The 25,540-nt window shown below is 40.3% G+C and overlaps 1 protein-coding gene across 4 annotated transcripts in view; it reads left to right on the top strand.

The window, feature by feature from the left end:
• Positions 1-25,540, top strand: part of LOC135198612 (probable ubiquitin carboxyl-terminal hydrolase FAF-X) — a 506,622-nt gene that overhangs the window by 286,791 nt on the left and 194,291 nt on the right. For all 4 annotated transcript variants that reach the window (XM_064226360.1, XM_064226357.1, XM_064226358.1 and 1 more), the window contains exons 32-33: positions 55-199; positions 388-466. In XM_064226360.1, coding sequence (XP_064082430.1) covers positions 55-199; positions 388-466 — 224 coding nt within the window. The remainder of the gene's footprint in view (positions 1-54; positions 200-387; positions 467-25,540) is intronic.

Here is a 25,540-nt window from a genome sequence, read left to right as displayed (position 1 = left end):
CCCAGTGGAAAGCTAATGCAAATACTGCTATTTATTTCTTTTTTTAATTAACAGCTGGTGACGAAAGCTTAGGAGAATGGGAGTATTTGCCACCTGTGGGTCCCCGTCCACCAAAGGGGTTTGTTGGACTAAAGAATGCTGGGGCCACTTGCTATATGAACTCTGTTTTGCAACAGTTATACATGATAAGGCAGATAAGGTAATGCTAAAAGTTGTTGTAACATTATCATTTGAAACAAATTCATTTGGAAAGTATTTTGATGTGTTCATTTTGTACAACAAATGGGGAGTTAAGTAAAAAAAAAAATTATATTTATTTAAATCAATATTCTATAAATGTTTGCTTTACAATTAATGATTAATACTAAATTTTTTCCCTGATTACAGAAATGGTGTTTTAGCTGTGGAAGGAGCAGCAACAGATCCTGAAGAAGACTTCAGTGGGGAAGAAAGGATGGAACAAGAAGTAAGTTGTATCTTGGAATGGAGCAAAACTTGTGCCCCAGTTCATAATGTGGATTTTACTCAAATCTTTGCAAAGAGTGATTTTTGCAACTTTAAAAGTTATTTGTTTTAATTGTTTAGTCTTGAATTTTTGTATTTTAAATAAATAGCAAACCACTTTTAATCTTATAGTGAATAGGGGTACTTTCATCATATGATAGGAAAACTATTGTTTGGCATACGTCTGCTGGTCTTTACACATAGGCTATTGCTGAAGAGGCTGCAGTAAGGTTAGCAGTGTGACAAGGGAATGAAGGATTTTCTTGTCTCAGGTTGAATAGTCGGGACCAAGTACAAATTCTTACCTTGGAGATGACTAAATATAAACAGTGCATTAAATACAGTACATTTCAATAAGAATACCAAACTATATTATATATAATGTACTGTAAACTTTGTGTAAGACTCACAGTGAGGTTCCAGTGGGGTTGTGGTGACTGTGGGCGGTTTAATCCGAGTCAGAATTGCCAAATTGTTATGTAATGGAGCAACAGTGATGTTTCATACTCATAGGGTGTGGATGTGGTAGACTGAGGCACATGCACTTTTTTAAACCACAGCCCTCAGAGTTTCAGAGCAAGTGCTCACACAGTGAAACAAAAAAGCATGGAGGGCTTCATCACTATATATATATATTAATAATATATATATAATAATATATTAATATATATAATATTTATATATATATATTATATATTATATATATAGATATATATATATATACTACATATTTTTTTTATACTATACATACATACATACTAATAATTACATACATACATACATACATACATACATACACACACACACACATACATACATACATACAGTAGTACCTCGAGATACGAAAGGCTCTACTTACGAAAAACTCGAGATACGAAAGCCAATGCGAAAAATTTTACTGCTCTACATATGAAAAGTTTTCAAGATACGAAAGGTTGTTGCTGTAAAGTCCCGAGATTCGCCCGGACCACCGAGAACAATTTTAAAACTCCCGCGCCGCCAACTGAGTAAACTCGCCACCATCCTCCCGCTCTCCCATTGGTTCCTTATGCTAGTCACCCCATAAGGTTCTGCTCTCCTATTGGTCAGTATCTACCCCTTGTGCTCTAAGTATTCTATTGGTAAAAGGTTGCTGTAAATTGAAAACTTATTCATGCAATACATTTAATAAAAAAAAAACATTAGGTAAAGATAGAATAAAGAATAGAAATGAATGGTTATCATACTGTTTGGTAGTTTCAGTAGTTGAAGAGAGATAATGAAAATTTATGGCTTACTGTGTAAAAGTGATTGCTTGGCGATCGTTCGATACTAGTAAGTGATGGATGTAAACAGACGTTTGGAAGCTTTTTTTTTTTTTTTTGTTTATTATAGTTAATGGTTACTTCATAATTATTTGAAATGAGTACATGCAATACATTTAATAAAAAAATTGTGAATTAGATATCAGAAAATATAAAATAAATCAGTCTGCCAACAAATAGGTATTTTTTAGAATTCTTCTTCTGTTTTATTATTACGTTACGTATTACTATGTTCCATTACAGCTGTCAGTAACTCGGTATCTCCATTAGGTAAAGATAGAATAAAGAATAGAAATGAATGGTTATTATACTGTTTGGTGGTTTCATTAGTTGAAGAGAGATATTAATGACAATTTATGGCTTACTGTGTGCTAGGAAAAATGATTGCTTGGCGCTCGTTCGATACTCGTAAGAATGTAAACAATCGATTGGAAGGTTTGTTTTTTCTTAGTTTGTGTATTATAGTTAATGATTAATTAATAATTATATGAAATGAGTACATACTGATTATTTATACATTTTATTGGCATACTCTAAGCTTTTAGCTCTTAGGTTTAGATGTCAGAATCATAGACTAGGCTACAGTAGCAACCGCTAACATAGGCTAGGCTTATTGCTAGAGGACATATGCTAAAGTCCTAATATATGCAGTAGAAATGGGGTTGAACATTACATGCAGTTGAATATTACTCAAGTATGTACAGTATTTTGCCTTTTTGGAGACATATTTCTTCCGTCGTAACCCTAGAACATGTGTTTTAGGCCTGGAAATATAATTTACTTGGGTGTTTTTGGAGGGCTTGGAACGGATTAGCCATTTTACATGTAAAATGTGTTCCAAGATACGAAAAACTCATAATACGAAGGCTGTTTCGGAACGGATTAATTTCGTATCTCGAGGTACCACTGTACATATATATCCTATATACTATTCTATATATATATATCTATCTATATCTATCTATCTATCGATCTATCTAATCTATCTTATCTTCTATAATCTAATCTATCTAATCTTAAATCTATCTTCTATCTATATCTATGGAACTGATTTATATTTATGATTAATAGTAATTCTTATTTATTTGAAAACATACATTTCAGTTACACCTCTTTAATCACAGATCTTGAGGTGTTCCCCCGTATTCGTTGGATATGGGTACCAGACACCCACGCGAATAGCTCGAACCCGCGATTAGTTAGAACTCCCCTCGAAAAATGCTTACATCTGCCTATCTTGAAAATTCAAATACCAAATGTATACTTAAAGTATCAGCCTACATCAAATAGTATACCATTGAATTGGTATTATTAGTATCATTTCTAAGTCATCTGAAACATTTTACCATTAGGAGAGAGAGAGAGAGTGAGTGTATGTGTTTGTTTATCTCTGTCCTCTCAGAAAATACTTGTAACGCTTCCAGCGAAACAGATAGATTCTTGTATTTCTTTAAAATACTATTACATAATATGAATTTTATAATTACAGCAAAAGACATACATCTCTGTAAGAGAGAGAGAGGAAGATAGAAAGAATTATTATTTTTATTATGTGATATTTAATTTTATTAAACTTGCTAATACAGCATCAATCAATATTAACATTTGAAAATTAGTCAATCGTTTTGTCGTAAAAATGTATTTAGTCATGAAAATAACACAAAATACACTAATTAATGATTATTTTTATCGGAAAACCCTGCGAATAGGCACATGTTAACTCAAATAATTGGTAGATATGGTCCAGAGAGAATTCCGTGAATCCGGAGAATGCAAATACGGGGCTACTGAGATATATCTATATATTTAGATATATATTATAGAATATATATATATATATATATATATATATATATATATATATATATATATATATATATATATAGATATAAAATTTATAAACAAAACCATAAAAAAATTTCATGTACTACACACCTTGTTTAGTGTTTGATTAATAAAGCGACTACAATGTACTTGCAAAACCAAAAGCGCCCATATTTTTTTTTTTTTTTTTTTTTGTCAGACTTGATTATGTATCTGGTATGTAACAAAATCCATTAATTTGGCCTCAGTAGTTTAGTGTAGGTAGCAAGCTCTGGCCACTTAACGGGGTGTGTTGGAACAGCTTACCCAACATTGTCATTCTGTTTTTGTTGCTCACACAATCAACATCATCGAGCTTGCTGCAGCTTTCTTCACCAGTCAGTTTTTAGGTTATTGTCACTGGAAGTCAGTGAAGTATTGTTGCTTTTGTATAGTATTACGTATATAGGGCCTTGTGAGAGACTAGATACGTAAACGGAAGTAATTTAGGGATTTCAAGAGGGAATTGCTTTAACTTACCGTAAACTTTCTTTAGAGGGAAGGTCGCCAGAAAACTCAGCTCGTTACTTTGAAACTATTTATTTACAGAAAGGCCCGTGCTGGCCTGGAGAAAAGTTAAATGATATGGGCCCCCACGTTGGGGCTTATAGTCTCATTCAATTCAAGCTGGTTTTCATTCACTTTGGGTTAATGCACACTTGCGGGCCGAGACGGCACGTGACTCATGGAATCTGGAAAAAGAATCCCAGATTAAACGAGATAAAAAGGAAAAATGACTTCTTGCTTTGATTAAGGCTGATTAATTCTCTAACATTGGGGAAGGTAAACTCGAATGGTTCACTGAGGTATGCACGAAAAAAAAACTAGGTCTTAACAAGTCACAAAAGGGGAGCACGTCCCCCCCCGGCCCGATGAGGACAAAGGGCTTCTGATGTAGAAGGGGTAAAAATAAGAATTGAAAATGAATTTAGCAAGAGTCGGTATGGTAGTAAAAGGTGCTGGGTTGAAGTTTACACTTTCAGACGTACCTTATGCAATATTCTGTGTATCCTTGTAGGAGAATGCGGTCCGACCTCTGTTCAGGTCTGGGGTCCGGGTCCACCAGTGTGTCGTGGGTAGGCCTAATTTTGGGAGGCTGGCAATTTGACCTCTGGCCGAGATCACGTCTCACAGCCGACTGAGAGCGATACTGCTTGCTTTCGAATCACGGGGCTTCCAAAAACCGCCTCGAGCATTGCCTGAAAGGTGGTAAACACAACGCCAGCAAATTGGGAAGGAAAATAGGTCTTATTGTAGAAGTCCCTAAAAATCCATCTCGAAAAGCCTAGCTACTCTTGTGACCTGCCTCTCTTACCCTAAGCTTTCCGTCAAGACCGGAAATATCATTCCTACGACATCCCCACTCTCCAACAACAGTAGCTCAGGAGACGGCATGGCTGCTACTTTTATAATTAAACAAAACTAAAACTCTGCTGGGAAGGCGAGGCGTTCTATAAACGTAGCAGCTCCCCTGTTAAGAAGGCATTCACTCCCTTTCGGGCGTGAAGGTCTTGGCTTAAATAAGTTGATCGCCTCGACAACCCAGTTCTCCTACTCTAACTTGAAGTTTTTTGAGCAGCGATACGGCTGACTACAATGGCCTACCTAACTTATAGGCAAAGATGCTAAGTGTACTAACTTAATATAGTGATGTAGTCTAGCCTAATAAATAACTACAGGTTGTCTTGTGACGACAGTCTACTCTACCCCTAGATAAGGTTACTTGAAAATTCTACTTGCTACTAACCTAATGCCCTGGTACTAAATCTATTAGCCTAACCTACTCAATACAGTTAAATGAAGACGCAATCATTCCCGAGTGTGGTACGCACAGCAGTAGTTCAGCGACGGAACTGGTAGAATATATAATGAGAGGTAATGATGCGCTGGGGATGATGAGTGGTTAATTTACCAGGAGGGAAATGCAATGAGGTAATTATATTTAAGTGAGGGTTAGTATTACAATGGCTAGGGGTTAGAGGGTTAGTGCTACTGGCAGGGATCGGGCTGGCTACCTTCTCTGGGTAGGTGCCAGGATCACTCTGCAATTGAATGCGACACTGTACCTTGGGCACAGGTGTCAAGGAGAGCATGTGGCTCTTTTGTTAGTATGTTAATGACGTCCCTTCTTCTTCTTCTTATTCCTCCAGGACCTGGCTATACCAGTCCTAGGAGTAGACGGAGGCACAGACTCTGGGGAAAGGCCAGAAACAGAAAGAAACCGGGCGGGGGGGGCAGGAGCAGAGGCAGGGGTAGCCTGGGGGACTTCAGGAGAACACCCTACTTCGGTATCTGCAGCAGCCGTCGTAAGGGGAAAACTCCAGGCTGACTCCTGGTCGGGCAGTTCCTGGTTTTCCAGAGGAGGTATGAAGGGTAGGTCTGCCGGCACTAGCTCGGGGCCAGGCGCAGAAGTCAAGTTCGGTGGTGGCTCTACGCCCAGGCTGGACGGAGCTTGGCACTGCTCAGTGCTGCCAAGTGGCACTGGCAGGGAGTTGAGGTCGACTGGACCTGTGGCGGGTACTGGAGGTGCAATACCTCTCAGCGTGCCCTTGGAAATGGGAGACCTCAGGTCATGCCCTAGGATAAGGTCGTAACCTCCTGGAAGGTAGCTTGCAACTGCAAGTGTACATACCTTGGCAAGGTGAGGTCGTACGACTCTCAATTGGACGGTGGGAAGGATCATCTTACTATGATTGATGCCTTCAATCGTGATCAGTTGCCGTCTATCAATGGTAGCCCCTCGGGGGATTTGATCTTCCCGTATCAGGGAGATTTGAGCGCCGGAGTCATCAAAGGCTCTGACATGGCTTGGTGGATAATGACCTTGGATGGGTGCAACGGTTATAGGGCCCTGAGCTGGGGGTCCTAGTAACGAAGGATTGGTAACTGCCATAGCGATGGCAGGAATATTGTAATTCGCGCACCCTACGTAGTTGGCAGACATGTGACCCTTGCGGCCACAGTCTCGGCAGAACTGGTTCGAGAACTTCTTCTGTGGCATTGGACGGTAAGGCCGAGATGGCCCCACAGGTTGCGAATCTGTGGAGTCACCAAGGCTGGCAGTGTGCTCTGGCACAGGTGAAGAGTCCTCTCTGGCCGTGATTTGAGGTGGTGAGATAGCTTGGCCCTGGAGTGTGTGGGGGAGGGACATCCCCAGAGGAGGTCCCGTCCCAATAGGAAACCTACTCCATGCCGAATCGTACGTACACACCTAGGCGTGAGGTTTGGTGCACCAAGGAGTGGTGACCTGCAGGACGACTGTGGGAACGGTCTTGGACTGTCCTTCGACCCAATGTCATGGCCCACCTGATGTGCTCGTCAACTGTGGCACTGGCTGGCACGTTGGTCCCGGTCTATAAGACACAGATCGGAGCCGGTATCTACCGTAACTGGCAGAGTCACAGGTAGGGTAGAGCCATCCAGGGGTGCCACTGTGACTGAAGAGGTCCACACCCGCTCAGGGTGAGACCTGGACTCGGGCATAACGGCCGAGGGGGTTGTGGCACTGATCAGGTGGACGTGCCGGGTCGAAGGCACGTGCTTGGGCACCGGGATATCCAGGGGAGTAGTGCCCTGTAGCCCCACAGGCTCTGCAGGAGTCCCTCTGCTGGGCTGGTCTCCGGAAAGGCATCTGATTGGTCTTGAGAGGAGGCTGAGGCACCGTTCGGTGGCCTAGGAGGTTCTGAGGGGGTTTGTGGCTCTCAGCGCTCTTGAGGCGGCACTCTGCTGCGAGGTGACCCACTTTCTTGCAAACGTTGCAAGTCCGTGGGTGTCCTTGGTGGGCGTCCTTTGGCCGAGTGGATCCAGAGAGATGACCGGGTGGCACTATGCGTCGGTGGGGCGGTGCTGTGAGAGGGTTGAAGGTCTCCCAGTCGTCAGCCAGGCGACAAGCTTCCGCAAGTGTCTTGGGTTGCTTGTCGTTAAGGTGCACTGCGAGTGGCCCAGGTACACACTGGTAGAGGTCTTCCAGCATGATCCTGTTAAACAGGTCCTGGAACTCGGTGCACGACATGGCCTCGAGCCAGCGCTTTCCGGCTTGGATTTTGTGGTAGGAGTAATCTCCCCAGGCCCAACCAACTTCCTTTGCCTGACCTCTGAAACGCTGCCTCCACCTCTCCGGGGTGATTTCATAGGCCTTTGTAATGACCCGGCGAACTTCCACCAGGTCCCCTCGCTGACCCTGATCCAGTGAGCGGAGGGCAGTCTTAGCCTTGCCGTCCAGGTGCTTGGCAAGTAGGGCGGCCCTCTCTATCTCAGTGGTAGGGTAGTTTCCGAATAAGGCTTCCACTTCTTCCAGCCATGCCTCGGGCTCATCCTCAGTCCACTTCGGGATGAGAGCGTTAATGCTGGCAATAGGGTTGGACGACACTGTAGGCGTGGGGCTGGGAGCTGGCTGCATGGCTAGGGCTTCGGCATTCACCTGTCGTGCCTTCTCCACCTCGAGCTCCTTCTCCTTGAGAGCTAGCTCATGCTTCCTCTCTTCTTCCCTTGCCTTCCTCTCTGCTTCTTTTTCCTTCCTCTCTGCTTCTTTTTCCTTCCTCTCTGCTTCTTTTTCCTTCCTCTCTGCTTCTCTGGCGGCTCTCTCTTGCAGGAGCAGATCATCCACCTGCCCCTTCACCCACTGGGTGAGTTCCTGCCCAGTGTAACCGCGTTCGTGCCCAGAGCCATGAGGGTCTGGAGCCTTTCCAGCTCCATGGATATATGTGGTTGGGCAGCAGAAGCCATTTCCTTAGGCTGCAGTGGAGGCTTGGATGAAAAAAAATCTTAAAGGACTGGGTGCTCTGTGGCACTTTGGGGAGTGGCACCTTCTGATGAGGCGGACAACTCAAATGGAGTGTGCGGCGCACGTCACACTAAGGGGCGTTCCGCAGGACGGACACGCAGGTAGAATGGCTACCTGTACGGCCTGTACAGGTGCAATGGCACTTATGAGGAGGCGTTCCTTTGAGCACTGGTATCGTGCTGGTGTGTCCCGGACACTACACGCAGTATACTCAAGTATACCGAAGTGAAATGGCACTCTGTTCGGGGCAGAGTGTAATGGTGGAGGAGAGAAAGTAAAAGGTGGGAGTACTTCAGCGGCCAGTCGGTGAACAGTGTCAAGAATTAGTGGCACTGTAAAATGATAAGACCTGACGTGCACTGTTGTTGCCCGGTCCTAAACTGGTAACGACTTCCCTGTCTGGAAGTAATGAATTGGCGTGGCACACTGTGCGAATTGTGCTTGCGGTATACGCAAGTCTTTCGTGATAAAGAAAATGAAAAGACCACTCGGGCAACGACAGGTAATGGAAATTTTAGAAATGCTCAGTCACTCGCTGAAGTACTCGATAAATGAAACAAATAAATGTTTGCAAACTGCACTGGACACATGCGCGTACGTATCACGCTGTGTAAATGAAAGACACAAGAGACTAAAATAAGGTTAATTCGGCATGCTATAATTAATGGTAAGATGTAGTACTCTTGGCTTCGTGAATACTGGGTTCTGGTTCTCTCTCTCTCTCTCTCTCTCTCTCTCTCGGAGAGGGTGAAAAATGATATGTGAATGAACTCCCTTATATTGAATTGAACTACTAACGTTAGTTTAATATGACGCAACTTGCGTTAAATGATTTACTTACGTTAACGTGAAATGAAAGAATTGCTTTTGAAAACGTTTTATGAAAATGATAACGCGCTCGCGTTGAACGATTTTTACGTTAATGTAGCGGCTCGCGCTTACGAAATGATTTGCGTTTCAATATGAATTTTACAACGACGCGTTTTACGTTAACAATTCTTGTGATTTACTCTACTTGAGATTTACGTTAACTTTATGTAAGGACAAGTGAAAAATTACGGTAAGGATTTGAAACGATGTTAGCAAACAATTGTGAATGAGGCTACGTTAAGTGCGAAGTGAAATGAAATTTTCGCTCAGCGCGCGAGTGAGCGATGCGAGGTGAGACACGTGAGGCAAGAAGAGCGGTTAGCACCACGGTGTGCTAGCAGTGATGGCGAATCAGCTGATTCTCTGTAAATGCGAAGGCAATTTACAACACAAAATACTACTTTCTTATTCAAGGCGAATTACGTTAATTTTTCTGGCAGGACGATAGATACTAGTACCAAGATCGATATTATTTACGTTAAAACTTTGAGACTTACGTTACTTTGCTTAAATGGTTTAGATAATTCTGAAAGGGATAAAAACATGGCTGCCGCTGTGAGCGACAACGAAGGCTGGTTGAGACCGCGCAGGCGCGAGAGAGCGCGAAGCTGAATTAGCTGAGAGGTAAGCGGTTACCAACACTTGGAATGAAACTAAGTTAAAAATGGATTCCCTAACATATCACAGACAAAAGAATTGTACACTTCTTTTGCCGTAACTATTAGTAAAACACTCCTAACTAGCTAGGCTTTCTAATACAGCAATAAACACTGGCAAAGCACTTCCTAGTTTGATCTGGTCCTTTCTGGCATCTATCTGCACACGTGTTCGTGAGAGCTCCTACGAGGACAGCACAAAGTAACAGAAAATTCGCGGGGCAAATTGTTTGCTCGCCGCTAAAATAAAGCTCTGGCGCGTTCGCCGTTACAATAATAAGATTTCTACCTACGCTCTTTTAAACACTTCTACAATAAAAATACTTAAACGTACCTTAAGCTAACATAGGTTATAAATAATCATATTAATGAATGGAGTACCTTACCGTGAGTCAGTGTGTCTTCTTTCCCTGCAAGTGTGCTTGATTTACTTTTTGTAAAATAATTTACAGTTTACGTTTTACAACGGATAACGCGATTTACAAGCTTTTTTTAAGCAAGCTAGGTTCAATCCAGGCAAGATTCGCCAATATTACGTATATAGGGCCTTGTGAGAGACTAGATACGTAAACGGAAGTAATTTAGGGATTTCAAGAGGGAATTGCTTGAACTTACCGTAAACTTTCTTTAGAGGGAAGGTCGCCAGAAAACTCAGCTCGTTACTTTAAAACTATTTATTTACAGAAAGGCCCGTGCTGGCCTGGAGAAAAGTTAAATGATATGGGCCCCCACGTTGGGGCTTATAGTCTCATTCAATTCAAGCTGGTTTTCATTCACTTGGGTTAATGCACACTTGCGGGCCGAGACGGCACGTGACTCATGGAATCTGGAAAGAATCCAGATTAAACGAGATAAAAAGGAAAAATGACTTCTTGCTTTGATTAAGGCTGATTAATTCTCTAACATTGGGGAAGGTAAACTCGAATGGTTCACTGAGGTATGCACGAAAACTAGGTCTTTAACAAGTCACAAAGGGGAGCACGTGGCCCGATGAGGACAAAGGGCTTCTGATGTAGAAGGGGTAAAAATAAGAATTGAAAATGAATTTAGCAAGAGTCGTATGGTAGTAAAAGGTGCTGGGTTGAAGTTTACACTTTCAGACGTACCTTTATGCAATATTCTGTGTATCCTTGTAGGAGAATGCGGTCCGACCTCTGTTCAGGTCTGGGGTCCGGGTTCCACCAGTTCCCACAGTGTTAGTCGTTTTGGGTAGCCTAATTTTGGAGCTGGCATTTGACCTCTGGCCGAGACCACGTCTCACAGCCGACTGAGAGCGATACTGCTTGCTTTCGCAATCACGGGGCTTCCAAAACCGCCTCGAGCATGCCTGAAAGGTGGTAAACACAACGCCAGCAAATTGGGAAGGAAAATAGGTCTTATTGTAGAAGTCCCTAAAATCCATCTCGAAGCCTAGCTACTCTTGTGACCTGCCTCTCTTACCCTAAGTGCTTCCGTCAGACCGGAAATATCATTCCTACGACATCCCCACTCTCTCCCAACAACAGTAGCTTCAGGAGACGGCATGGCTGCTACTTTTATAATTAAACAAAACTAAAACTCTGCTGGGAAGGCGAGGCGTTCTATAAACGTAGCAATAGACTTCAAGCTTTTGTTTGCTTTTGTCAGCTCTTTGAATTAGTTATGTCTGGTGTGAGTGCTTCTAGTGTTTGCTATTGTAGCGAAAGCCTTAGAACTATACTGACTAAGTTGTGTTATTATTCACATACTATTTGCAGTAATTGTAGAGGGCAGGTATGTTCCAAGCAATGAGAAGACTTGTGATGAGTGCAAGGATTGGGATGAGAGAAAGTGGAAGGATCTTGAAATTTGCCTAAATAAGTTTGAAATGGCTAAAAAGAGAAATGCGCCTTCTATCAGATCGTAACCTTGCAATTTCTTCTTTCCCAGTCATCATCATCTAGGTACCATATTCCCAAGGGCATTGGCAATCATTGCTCGCCATTCTTCTCTATTTCTGGCTTTACAGCAACTGAGCTGCAAACATTCTTCCTCCAGTCATTCTCACCAATCCATCCATATATTTTTGTCAAGGTCTTCCTCTCGGTCTCCTTCCATTGATTTTACCAGTGAGAGAGATATACTCTAGTTCTTGTCTTCTCACTATGTGACCCACAAACTGCATTTGTCTACATCTCACTGAAGCCAAAAGCTCTCTTTCAATGCCTACTCTCTCTAATACTTCCTCATTAGTTTTCCCTTCTGTCCATGATATTTTTAACATCCTCCAAAACCACATTTTTGCAGCCTGTAACCTCTCCTTGTCTGCCTTCCTCAAAGTCCAAGTTTAACAGCCATACAACAATACAGACCAAACAAAACATTTCCCAAACTTCCTCCTTTGATTCATAGATATTTTCAATTTAGTGTGTAATTTCTTGATCTTACCATATGCATCTTTAGCCATGGATATTCTCTTCTTGATCTGTATTTTGCATTTTCCATCACTTGTGACAGTGCATCTTAAATAATTAAAACATTCCCGCCTTTTTTCCTATTCCCAACCCACCTACTATCAATCCACTTACTCCCGTGCCTCTGACCCCAATGCCATTTCCATCCTTGGATCCAGGTTTGATAAGAAGTTGAACCTGGTAGTGAATATGCACTGTGTCTGAGATTGGGCCATCCTTGAAAGTCTTAATGGAAGAAGTGTTTTGTGTTTTGTGATAAAGTGTCTAGTGAAGTGCAAGTGGAGCAGGTGGGTACTAGTCCAGCCAGTTCTTCTAGACAAAGGTTCACTATCCGACTCCCCTAGCCCTGGGAGAACACTTACTGGACGTCCAAGGGAGGTTGGTGGGGTTTGACCCTGTTGCATGAACCCAGGTTTCGACAGATGGCCATTTGAAAGGCATGTCTTTGGATGTGCGTCATTTGTAGTTATGTTTGGAGTCCACTTCCAGTAACAGGCACCACAGGCGCTTCTTCAATTCATTCTGGCCATTGTAGAGGCATGTGGATGATGTTGGGCGCTCTTCTCTGCTGCCTGTTAAGCAATACAAGGAGACGCTTTGCAATTCAGTCATCCTGTAGCTATGCTGTGTATCCCTCCATCTTTGTCTTGGTCTGATTTCCCACTCACTCTTTTGGATCTCAAGCACCCAAAGAACCATCTCAGGTGCCTGTCTCATCCCGAATGCTCAACATCACCTCCTGAGCACCCAGTGCCATCAGCCAAGTGCCCGGTGCCAACTCATCATCACCTGTCTACCTCTGCTGAGTGCCAAGCACCTACCTTGGATCAAGATAAATCTTCTTTGGCGCCCATCAGGCAACAGCTATCCAAAATCATGAGCTTCCTCAAGCTAGTTCCCACCTCCAAATCTGTTCATGACTTGTCCCTGCCTCCGATCTCTTTGGATGAAGAGGAGATCAACCAAGACTCTCCTCCCTCCTTTGGCACATACAGCTCTTCTTCACCACCTGTTGTAGAGTTTTCCTTCATTTTTCACTCCAGCTGGCCCCAGTCTCTCCAGCTTCTTCCCCGAGAGGAGCCTCCCAGAAGGTAGTTCCAGGCTTCCCAAGATGGGTCTTTTGTCATCGTCTAAAAAGCCATCAATGAAATTGGAGACTGGCTCTGCTAAGAGTGCTCAAGATAAGGTGACTCTCGCCCATCGTCCCCCATGTCTGGTAAAAGAGGAGATATACCTGTAATATGCCACAGGGGAAACTCCCTCTTTGGGAGTCACTGCCTCCTCCCAAGGGGACTTCTCCATCCCCATCAACTCCTCGTATCGCTTGGCCATCGCTTAAGCATAGATTATGTTCTCTTCGACGTAGCTGGACCACATAGTAGTTAAGAAGCTCTTTAGTTTCCTAGACTGGACAGTCAAGAGTCCTTGCTGGATCAAAGACTACAAGGACTTTGCTGAGCACCTTGTGACCAATTTTATTGGAGCTCTGTCATGCACAGACAAAGCCATGAAGGACCGCTTTTCAGAACTTGTGCCTTTTTCTCCTTTGGGGTTCTAAAGTAAAGAGAACTTTGGTGCTCCTTCACCCCCAGAGGAGTCACACAGTCATGAAGGTTGGCGTTATTATATTCGCCCTTGGATTTGCTTCACCTTTTCCCACAGAGCATAGTTAGTGCAGTCTTCCAAGTGCCCCAAGGATTTGTCATTAACGTTTGTGCCTAAGATGATCAATCCCCTTCAACAACATCCCTTTCATGGAAGCAAGCCCAAGTCCCAACCCAGACCCCGCTCCAGGGTCCAGTTATCATCTAGAGCCATCAAGATCTTCTAAGGCTTTACCCAAAAAATGAAAAAGAAGTCTCTTTTTGCCCCAGTAGGAGCCAGACTTCTCCATTTTTTTTCATAAATTCGCCATAAATCGAAATATTGTGCTAGAGACTTCCAATATGTTGTAAAATGAAGATAAATGATTGATTATTACTAGAATATAAGAGTTTTAGCTTACAATTGCATTTTTGGACCATTTCGGTAGTCAAAGTTGACTGAAGGTTGAAATTTTGGCACATCGTTATTTATATGAAAATATTTCAAAACTGATAAAAAAAAAAGCTACAATCATGGGTGGTTTTTTTGTTGTATTGTACATGAAATTGCACACATTTTCATATATAAAACTCTATGTAACTGCTAATATAAAATGGTGCAAAAATTATATCAAAGTGACGAAATAATTTCTGAGATGAGTCTCAGATGCTTTTTAGTGCGAGAAGAAAGAAATTCGGGCTTGTGCACCTGGGTAACGCTTATAAACAAAACAACAGCTTTATCCGTGAACTCCCAGCATCGCTCAAGGTGCGTGAGTCAAAAGTTTTCACCAAGTAGGCCTATAACTATTTTTCCGCTAATTTTTTTGAAAATTTTTTGCGTCAACTTTTCGTATGTCAATTCTGCACCCAACAGACAATTTTCATCGTCGTTTAATACATCCAATCTGCGTTTAAGGGTTAATTTTAGCTAATTCTCTAGGTTCAGTGCATATTGGCTCATGATAAATCAGTACTAAGAAAAATTGAATAACATTAACAAGTTAGCCTAGTGTATACGATGATAGAGACCATGGTAAATCGGACTCCGATTCGGACCAATATCGGCATAATTGAGCAATACCTATCAGGCTGCTGATGCCTACATATAATAATTGTGGAATAAAATCTTAACGAATATGCATCTTTTCCATAAATCTTTTGAAAATTATACATTACTCTACCCTATTATATTGTTATATTCTCATATTACGTATTATATCATAAAGTACTAACAAAGCAGTCAATGTTTTGTTTTGGAAATCAGCTGATGGAGAATACGAGTTTATTTCGTTGTATTTCACTCAATTCTGAGCAAATTGTTTTGCTTCTAGTTAGCATAAAAGAATATTTAGATACATTACTTATATGAGACAAAGTCATCTTTTCGTTATGACGTGTTAATTTTAAGCTGGAATATGAATTTAATGCGTCTCTTTGGGAACTAAATTATTTTTGTCGTTAAAAGATTGCTTTGTGGGCATGTTTATTGTGTAAGGAAAATTGTGATTCTGTCCTCCGTTCGCTATTTTCACTTGATTTCTTCGTAGTACAAACTTTACCGTTCTGTTATTTAGATTTTATCAGAGTGAAAACAGCAGTAAACTGTATTCTTTCAAGACATGAAGTTTTGATTAAAATGATTCTCTCTCAACTTTATTTACGGTTGTGTTTGATAGGACAAGTTTACAGGAGTTTTCTCTTTGTTACCGATGCACAATAACAGTCATTAGCAGCTCGAAAAGTGATCTCTGCTTCAGCTACAACTTTGTTTAAATTTAACAGTATGTTTCCTTGCTGATCTTTGATATATAGCAAACAAAGTTATTACCTAAAAATATATCAGTCTTATTAAACATAACATCATTTATAACATAACTGCAGTAATTGTTTACTATCGTACGATGATTGAAATACAAGTCAATTGGAGGTAGTTATCCAATTCGGTTGTACTTAGCAAAACGTTGTTTCTCGTTCGTTTGTTCATGGATGTATACATTTACCAAACAAGTAAAACATTAGAACAAACCTTTCATAATTCTCTTTTTGCTGTTTTTAATTTTTAAATTTAAAAAAAATTTTTTTTTTTAACTAGAAGATGAGATAAAGTTAGGCTATTGTAATTTGGTTTGTCTCTTTTGCTGCCTGGTTGTATACTGCTGGGCTGCACCCATTATGAGCGATTGCAAAATTAAAAATACTTTTAAAATATTGTCATATCAGTATCAATTGCTAACCCCATCGTAAAATCTGATTATCATAAGCCGAATTATCGTAACTCGAACACTACCTGTATTAGATTTTAATGTACCAATGGATACATTTGTAAATGAATAACTGTATAAAACTAGAAATGCTTTTTATTTTCTTGTATATTCTATTCCTAGCTATTCATACCTAAAGTATGTGTTAAACTATACTCTGATTTTTTTCCATCTGTCCACCCGCCTGTGGTGTTTGCGTGTGGTAACACTGCATTCCGGGCTTTAAATAGTTACATTCAGCTTGCATTGAACAATAACAACAATATCATATTTCGAATATTAACAGTGTAATTTGCTACAGTAAATTATTACAACACTTTTCAGTTGCAAATGAACACCCAGATATCCTTTTATTTACCCAAAACTTACACATAGCGTAACAATCTAAAGCCCGGGATGCAGTGTTACCATATGCTCACACCACAGGCTGGTGGACAGATGGAAAAAACAGAGTATAGTTATATTAGGTTATATTTTCAACAAATAGTACTTGAGTAAACTTGAACAAACATACCATATGGAACCATATTTGGCAGTTCTAGGGGGTCTGGAGTCCTCACAAGGTTAAGAACCCGTGCATTAAAGGATATCTAGCTATGCTTATCTCGGTTGTTGTCAAACAAGGATCTTAGCCTTGTCTTTACCGAGAAGCCTAACAAAACGTAAACATTGCATTTGCTACCGAACCAATGTTCTCGGTAATGAAACATTTAAGTAAATGGGTCTTACTTTATGTGGCTAGTTTAATCATTCATCTTCATGTATAAACTTTTCACTGAACTCTCTCCAGAGAAAGAAGACAAGAGAAGAAAAGTACAGAAAAACAAAATTACAAATGGTTTTATACTTGTGTTGAAGATTTTTAAAATTTTCGCGCTTGTATGTCAAAAAACAAAACTAACAAGGGTTCTTGGTTACATCTTTTTTTCACTTGTTGTAATAAACAAGTGTCAGAGCCTACATCATATTCCATGATTACTGCCCCGAACTATAGAGCAAAATGATATTGTAACTTTTCATCTATTTCAGAGAGAGATTACACTTAGTTTCCAAATACTGAAGTTTTTATTATCTAATACGTATATGTATGTTATGTGTATATATATAATACACAGTATACATATATCTAAATGTCTGGATGTAGGTAGCCAGCAGTAATGTTTATTTTGTTTCATCATGTGCCTGGCAGTGCAGACCACCTTCCCAAACATATCTAATATTTGCTAAAGTGGCTCACAGGTCCTCCTTTTGAACCCCGTAATTCTACTCCCCTAAAGGACCTCACTCAGAAGACTCAAGGCTCTGGCAACTGCCAAGCGTGTAAGTGAACTGCAAGCTATTGACAAGAGAGTAGTTTTCTCCCAAGGAGACTCACTGTGCCCTTTTATCGTAGGTTTCCTAGCCAAGAACGAGGGCCCATCCAAACCCTGGCCTTGTTCCTTCAACATTAAAGAGTTTAATGGAAATCTTGGGCCCGAAGGAAGCGGAAAGGTATCTTTGCTCAGTCAGAGCCCAAAGATATTCTCTGCAAAGGACCAAGAAGATCAGAGTGCCATCCAGCAGCATCTGGAGTTCTGTCAAGAATCCTTCGTGCCCTCTTTTGAGGAACACATTGTCATTCATCCTAAGGCACCTGATTTTTGATTCGCATAACTGGATCAAGGAGGACATTTTATATGCGTTCAAAGTGAAAGTGCACAAATCTGAGAAGTCGCTACCTCTCTTGCTTTCAAGCATAATTTGTCCCTTTCTTCTATTCTTCAGTGACTTTTTGGAGGTACAAATTGATCTTCGCATCTCACAACAGGCAGGCCTCTGTTACCAGTGATCCAGTTTTATGTCGCTTGTCCAGCTCTGATTTCTGGTTAAACAACCTGAGGCAACACAGTTATCGGTGGGGTTCTGGTCTCAGAAGGGTGCAGATAAGTGAAAACCACCATTAACCGAAACTGAGTTATGGCGCGTATGGCACTGTTATCTGGTCAATGGCACCCCTGTTTGGTATGTTAAGATGCAGTAACTCTGTTATTGGCACTATGGCGTCAATAACCGGAACTCGCGACATAAATTGCTGATTTTGTGGACCATAAAACTGGATCACCATTAACTGAGTCTGCCGATAACTGGGTACTACCTGTATTCACCTGCAGTAGCTCTATTACCAGGAAAGGAAATAACAATCATTGTTTAAATGTCAGCCATCCTTTCTTATTTCAGTCATTATTCATACCTGTATGTTTTGGAGTAGAATATGTCCTTTCATCCCACCCCTCAATCAATGTGGGATTCAGCTATGTAATTTCTTGCTTAGTTACTTATATGAAAATGGTGTTTTCATTAATAGAATTAAGTTTTATATACATATACTAAACAAGTAATTACAGAATCAGTACCCTCCCTCCCTCCCCTCTCAAGGACAAACAAATTGACATGGTCGGCTAAGTTGTTCCAACACGTCCGTTAACCCTCTCGTGATCTGATGACCCGTAGCGCATCAGTAAATTTTTTTCCGTAAATGCACAGGTGACGCGCCGGCCACGTCATACGTATTTGGGGGGGGGGGGGGGGGGGGGTGTCAATCATCGAAAACATAGTTAACACCGCCAGCTTTCTTAGCTACAATACAAAAGTCAACAAAGTAGTTTGGAAAATCTGAAAATTGCACTCCGTAAAAATTTGCTTTTTTTTTTATCTATTACAGCTCATTAGCAAACATATTTATAGCAAATTTATTGCTTCCATGTGAAAGATCAAACATTTCTACACAATTTAGGTATCAAACAACAAACACCCCAATCCTAATTATTATATTTTTTCATGATTATTTCCAAAAAAAATATCCTTAAAAATTTCACGTCATCACATCATTTTTATTATTTTAAGCCTCATAAAAAGCTTCTGATTGCTTTAGGAAATAATTTAAGTCATTTGCTGACATAACACTAAACAGAAGCATATATCAGTTATTGTTCGGACGTACCAAATTTTACCGAAAAATTTAACGTGCGTGTTCTTTTCGGCCTTGGGGGAAAAGTCATGTACTTTACACCCTTTTACTTTCGGCCTGTGTGCAAGAGGGTTAAGTGAGCGGGGCTTGTTACCTACACTAAACTTATGAAAGCGCTCCAGGGATAAAAAAAAACAGCTGCTGCGCTACTTACAAACTATAGCTATGTAATTACTTTGTAAGTATATACAGTGGGGCCTTGCTTAGTCGCGGATCAACAATCACGGATTCAGTTAATCATGGGTTTTTCCTTGGACCACTTCTCAGTCTATATCACTGGTATGAATCCGTGGTAGGTTAAGCCTCGTCCGGTTCCGATAACCAACAAATGCATGAACAGATTCACATTATGATATTAACTGACAATAAAGGTAATAAAGCCATTCTCACCTTATATATTATTGGATTATCTTCATAATATATAGCCTATTTATGGAATAATCCCACATCATTGACATCAACTTGTAGTTGAGCGGCCAGCAGAAATGTAAACATTGAGTTACTCTTTAACAGCACCTTTGTCATTCTTAACCTTTTAGAAATGTTAATAGTAGCAGTGTAATTACAGTAGTAATAACATTTAGGAAAACATTAATTTTCAATTCGAACTTCATTATTGGTTTGGTATAACATAATCAACTTCTCTGAACACTGCAGTCATACAAACGATAATTGTCATAGATTATAGTATTGTTGTTTGCGATCGGCGACGAAGCGTAAACGTAATAAAACCATTTTTACCTTATATATTATTGTCATATATTCATAATAAAATGCATATCTTATATATTATTGGCATATCTTCATAATAAAAGCCTCTTCAAGGAATAATTCCTTGGGGAATGCATTTTTCAAAAGACAAAAATACACTTTACATGTTTACAGCATGCAATGATTACTTTATTTTGATGTGATTACATTAATATTACAGTATGGTACTCTAAGCAGTACAGTAACTATTTTTTATCATAAATGTATATTCATTCACGAAAAAAATACGTATGACCACCGTGACGTCACCAAACCTAGTCTCGTTCGTACATACTATATTTACACAATGTTCTACAAACTAACAATGTATTTTTACGTAAGTATCCTCTAAATTCTGTCATAAATCACTTTACTTTCTTTTTTGTGGAGCCCAAATGACTAAATGCATTTTTAGGATACACTCATTTACAAATTTTCAAATACTATAAATGTAAATAACAAAATCTCTCTCTCTCTCTTACAGAAAAAACTATAATACTGATCTATTATTATCGTAATAAAATAACAAAATGGTCTTTTATTCTTTCTGTGATATACGAAACTGCTTCAATACAACTTTTATAGTTGACTCAATGATTATCACATTATAACAGTATACAAGAGAATATCTTATCACTATCCATGTTTCATTTCTTATCACCATAAAAATATTTAAAATACAAATTTCATTATGTTATTCTCGAACTAAGCTAGTAACAGTACGCTCGTCCTAAGCTGCTCTCTCAAGCTATTCAACAGTTACTCTCATCCCAAGCTGCTCTCTCTCTCTCTCTCTCTCTCTCTCTCTCTCTCTCTCTCTCTCTCTCTCTCTCTCTCTCTCTCTATGAAATATGAATTACTGTATCATAATATCATAAACTATTAAGTACAAAGTTGAAAATAATAATTCCATTAATAAATTTGTTTTCAAAATAATTCTTTCGGTAATAAGCGTCCATCAGCTGATTCTAAACGTAAACAAAAGACAAAACTAGATTTTTATTGCTGTATTTTGCTGTTTATACATTAATATTATAGTTGGGTGCTGTAATCTTTAAGTTGGGTGCTGTAATCTTTACAGTAAATCATGTTTCTTTTATCATAAATATGTTCATTCACAAAATAGATATACTTAAATATGTTCATTCACAAAATAGATATACTATGTACTTTTAGTTTGGTGCAGCAGCCAAATCGTGAAAATAGAAAGGAATTGTTAGGTAATATACTTTTGTTTGCTGATCTGATGAAGGGGAAATTGAAGATAGGAAAGAATAACTTTGAAACTGTCTTGAATTTAGTTTAAGGTGATAGTTGAAGACATATTTGGTGCTTGAACTAAAGTAGGCAGTTATAAACATTGAAATAGTGGTGTTGGGTGGGTTAATTATTAAAGTAGGCAGTTTAGAGCAATTTGTAGGGGGGGTTACCAGGATAACACGGGGATTTACTTATCACAGGAGGTTCTGGGCCCTATCCCCCGCGATTATCGAGGCCCTACTGTATTAAACTTTTATTTTATTGTGAAAAATATAATTTATTTGAGATGAATCTTACCTACTGTTAAATTTAGCTATATCTCCCCGCCGATTAGGCGAGTCGGCATTCAAACAAATAAAATCGAATGGCTGCCCAGATGACTGTCTAGTTTACCTGTTCTCCACCAGGTGTGTTTCAAATGTTTTAGCTCTTGTCAGAATTCTCCTTGCTGCCATTGCAGCTAGGCGATTGCTGGTATTCTGTGAAGTTTGGCTGTTTTACACCTGTTTACGGTATTGTAATTTCATTTTCCTAGGATATCTTCCACCGGAATTAAAACCAATAACATCATGCTATCTAGGAATGTTTTGGTGCAACCAGGATGGTGAAATTGGAAGTTGATCAACATTCCTTTGTACTGGCAGGGGTACAGGGTGTGATTTTGGAACTACTAGATGTGAAGAATGTAGGGAATTGTTCTGAGAAATTTATGCCTGAATATGTCAGATATAGGAAAGACTTGAACTAATAGATTGCAAAAGTAATTAGGAACTAATAGATTGCAAAAGTAATTAGTTAAGATCAGGGCTTAAACTTGTCAGGCTATCCCTACTCAGACTATGTTTTTTAGTAGGCTAGTATCGACTTCCATTGTAGCTCCGCCTTCTGCTCCCCATTCAGTTCAGGAAAAGCGTAACGAGAAGTTAGAACATGAACCTATTTTTAGTTCTAATAGAATTTGAACTTAGTTCGTGACGGGAACGTTCTGAATCCCTCCATGTGCGCTCATTTTGGCGTTCCCTTTTAGAAGTAAGGTGTTGGTTCCCTCGTCTGTACGTAGCCCGAGCCTAGGACTGCCCTGCAACAGTTGGAAACGTCCGCTGCCAGGGAACCGGGTCGGTTCTCGGGACGATGGGATTCTGTGCCCTCCAATACCTACTTCGCCCTTTTCATGGTCTGAATCTCGTTTAAAGCGTTTGCCAAGGACTGTTAAAGAGTCACATAAGGACCGTTTCGGTAAGCGTTAATGCTCGCTCCGTAGGCGCATTCTGTCGTCTTCAACACCTAGTTTGAGGTGTTAGCATGCATAGGCTTGATAATATATGATATAGGTGTAGACATTTTATTGAGATGATAATGTATCTGTAGGAGTTTTACACGTTTAGATATGTCGACTTGGTCGACTGTTTGTTTATCTCTCATGTTTTGGTTATTCTAAATTCTTGTATGCTAGCATATTCCCTTTTCTTCGTAATGTTTGTGTTTGTTCTTTGCATGCTTCCTCTTTGGCTATCGGCAAATCTCTTACTACTGCTTCGATTAATGTTTCTTTTTGAAGTCTACACTGTCTGTAGTATCTGAAGTTCTCGCCGAGTTAGATATTCTAGCTTCAGAAATTTCTAACTTAGTTTCATATAGGAATGCTTTTAAGTATGTATGATTGCTTTCGGACAAGGCAGGAGCGTTGTTGTAACTCCTCTCCCACCGCCTCACACTTTTGGCACCTCGTTCTCTCTCCCTCTGTCGACTCGTGCGGACTGCGGACCAGGGTTCCCAGACATACGATAATACGTACGATAATTATCGTACGAGTACAATAATTTGACCCTTTGTACGATAAACGATTATTAATCAAAATACGATAATTTGAAGAGATTTGATATGATCATTTGGTTTGATACATCTGGGAACCCTGCTGTGGATATTGTTGACTCGTGTGAACGCAGTTGACTCCTGCGCAGTGTGAACTTGGCCGAGTCCCGAGGCGCTTAAACTGTCTTGCTCTCATTGAGTCGTGGTGGATTCGTTACAGCACTTAGTTGCTGTCACCTCTTATTGACAAGTGTCGCTTTTTGTCGCCAAGGGTTGCGGAGAAAGAGCAATCCTTTAAGCTCATTGTTTACCTCCTGTCGGCAGCTGTCTCCTTCCGTTGCCCGCTGACAGAAGAAAAGTTTAAATGGAATTGGAGGAACTCGTTTGGGCCGGTCGGCGTTTGCTTCCACACTACGCCTTGCTGTATCATTTTGTTGAGGATAGAGGCCACATAGAGAATATATCTTAATTGTCTTAGCGTATTTTGGCGCGCACTAATATTGGAGAAGAGAACCAACGCTTTCTCCAATTTGAGAGCATTTCATAACTTTTCTCGTCCTCGGACACAATCTACCTTTGTGTCTACCTTGGCTTGTCGTCTTGTCTTAAAGTTGCGGAGAGCTGAAGGCCGCCTTTTGCTGTACAACGCTTATTGGTCCTTTAACCATCTTTAATAGGAGGTTCGCTTTCTTTCTCTTTCCTGTGGGGAAATGAACTCGAGACTGACAGACATGCTGATGGATTTTCAGTCTAACTTGAGTTATTATCTTTTATTTACGTTGTCTTGTCTCTGCGACTTCTTAGAGAGGTGGAGATGCCAACCCAGCGCGAGTTTTTAGTGAGGAAACAAGTAACTCATTTCTGATGCTGCAGGGTAATGTCCTCATGCTTATACTCACTCTGTTTGGAAAAAGTGAGAACACTCGCTTCCTGTCTGATTATGCACCTCAGGATTATCTATTGGTAGTCTCATTTTATACCTTTCGGGGATAAGTGCAGACTCAGGTTATGGGATAGGGACAGTTGCAACCTCCTAACATGCATGGAGAGACTTGGGACCAGTATGTTATATGGTGGAGACGGTGAAGGGCAGTTGTAATTCTTTTTGGTTGTCCTCCACTGGTTTATTCTCCATCTTATAGCTTCCCTTGTCTTCAGCAGAAGATCTCTCATAAAGTCTCTTTTAGTAGGAGATTGTATATAGAGGGAATGATGGTCCAAGGGTAATTCTTTAGGAAGACACCCATAAGTAATTGGAGATATTCTTGGACATTTGGAGACTGAATAACAGTAAGTGTCTGCCCATATACTTGTTGGTTTTCTAGCATGGTTTTAGTGCCTTTCCAAAGAATGGTCAGACTTGTGGTACACATGCAAAATGTATTCATTCCACTTACCATACATCCACAGTTATGCAAGTTCCTTCAAGAGGTTTTTACTAGAAGGTATTGCTGTTCTGTCCTCTTTGTTTGGGTTAGTGTACAGCCCTCTATAAGTTATGTCAGGGACTTGTTGCCCATTGGTAGATGGTGTCGACTTTAGGAGCAAAATACTTCTACTGAATCAGTTATTCAAGTTAGCCCACTCTGTCAACAGTATTCCAAAGGCCAAGGATCTGTTGCTTCTTCTGGCCCAATTTCTATGCACTATATTGTTAATTCTTTATATCCCCATTCTTATCTAGTGATGTGGGGATGATATTTAATTATGCATGCTTGTTGGTCAAGGTGAATGGGCATGTGCTGCTTGAAGATTTTAGACCGGAAAGAAATTTCCTATATGGTAAGGACTTTTCCTCAATAGGAAACATGGCCTTATGGGTTATTTTCAGATAATCATGCTTAATTAATGTATGGTTTCAGCGTAAGAATTACGACTTACAAATAACTTTCATTAAATTTGTAAGTAATCCAGAACCAGCTTTGGCTCCAGGACTGTAGGAGGGACACTTTAACCAGGAATCGTCTATTGGTTCTTAAACCTTTCATGCAACATAGAATGGTCAACTACACCTGGTAAAACTTTTTAGACATCAGGATACTTAGCAGGTATATTCCCGGTCAGAAACAGTGTCTTTGTAGGAAGTTTGCTGCTTTGAGTGAAATCAAACAACATATTGGTTTGATAATCCATTTTGTGGAAGGACAGTGTTTTAGCAATTGGGGATTCAGGAAGAACAACTGCCTACAAGGGCCTTTACATCCGTAAGTTTGGCACTTGGTGTGGATTTAAGGAACACTCATTTAGCTTCCTAGCATGTAGATGGACAGGGACAGCCAAATGATTACTACTACTTTGTTGGCCCTCAGGCTTGAGCCGTGGATGTTTCCTTAAATTTTTGCCTAATTCAGACTCAGCCCTGCCCCTTTTATCTACTCTGAATTCTATTGAGCAATTTCATGTTCAAGAATTGCATAGTCTCCTGTAGAGCCCTTGTAGCCTCAGGGCAAAA

Source organism: Macrobrachium nipponense, chromosome 22, assembly GCF_015104395.2.
Source record: "Macrobrachium nipponense isolate FS-2020 chromosome 22, ASM1510439v2, whole genome shotgun sequence".
Taxonomy (NCBI): domain Eukaryota; kingdom Metazoa; phylum Arthropoda; class Malacostraca; order Decapoda; family Palaemonidae; genus Macrobrachium; species Macrobrachium nipponense.
The sequence above is the reverse complement of the archived record's forward strand: the minus strand, read 5'-3'. Positions and strand labels throughout refer to the sequence as shown.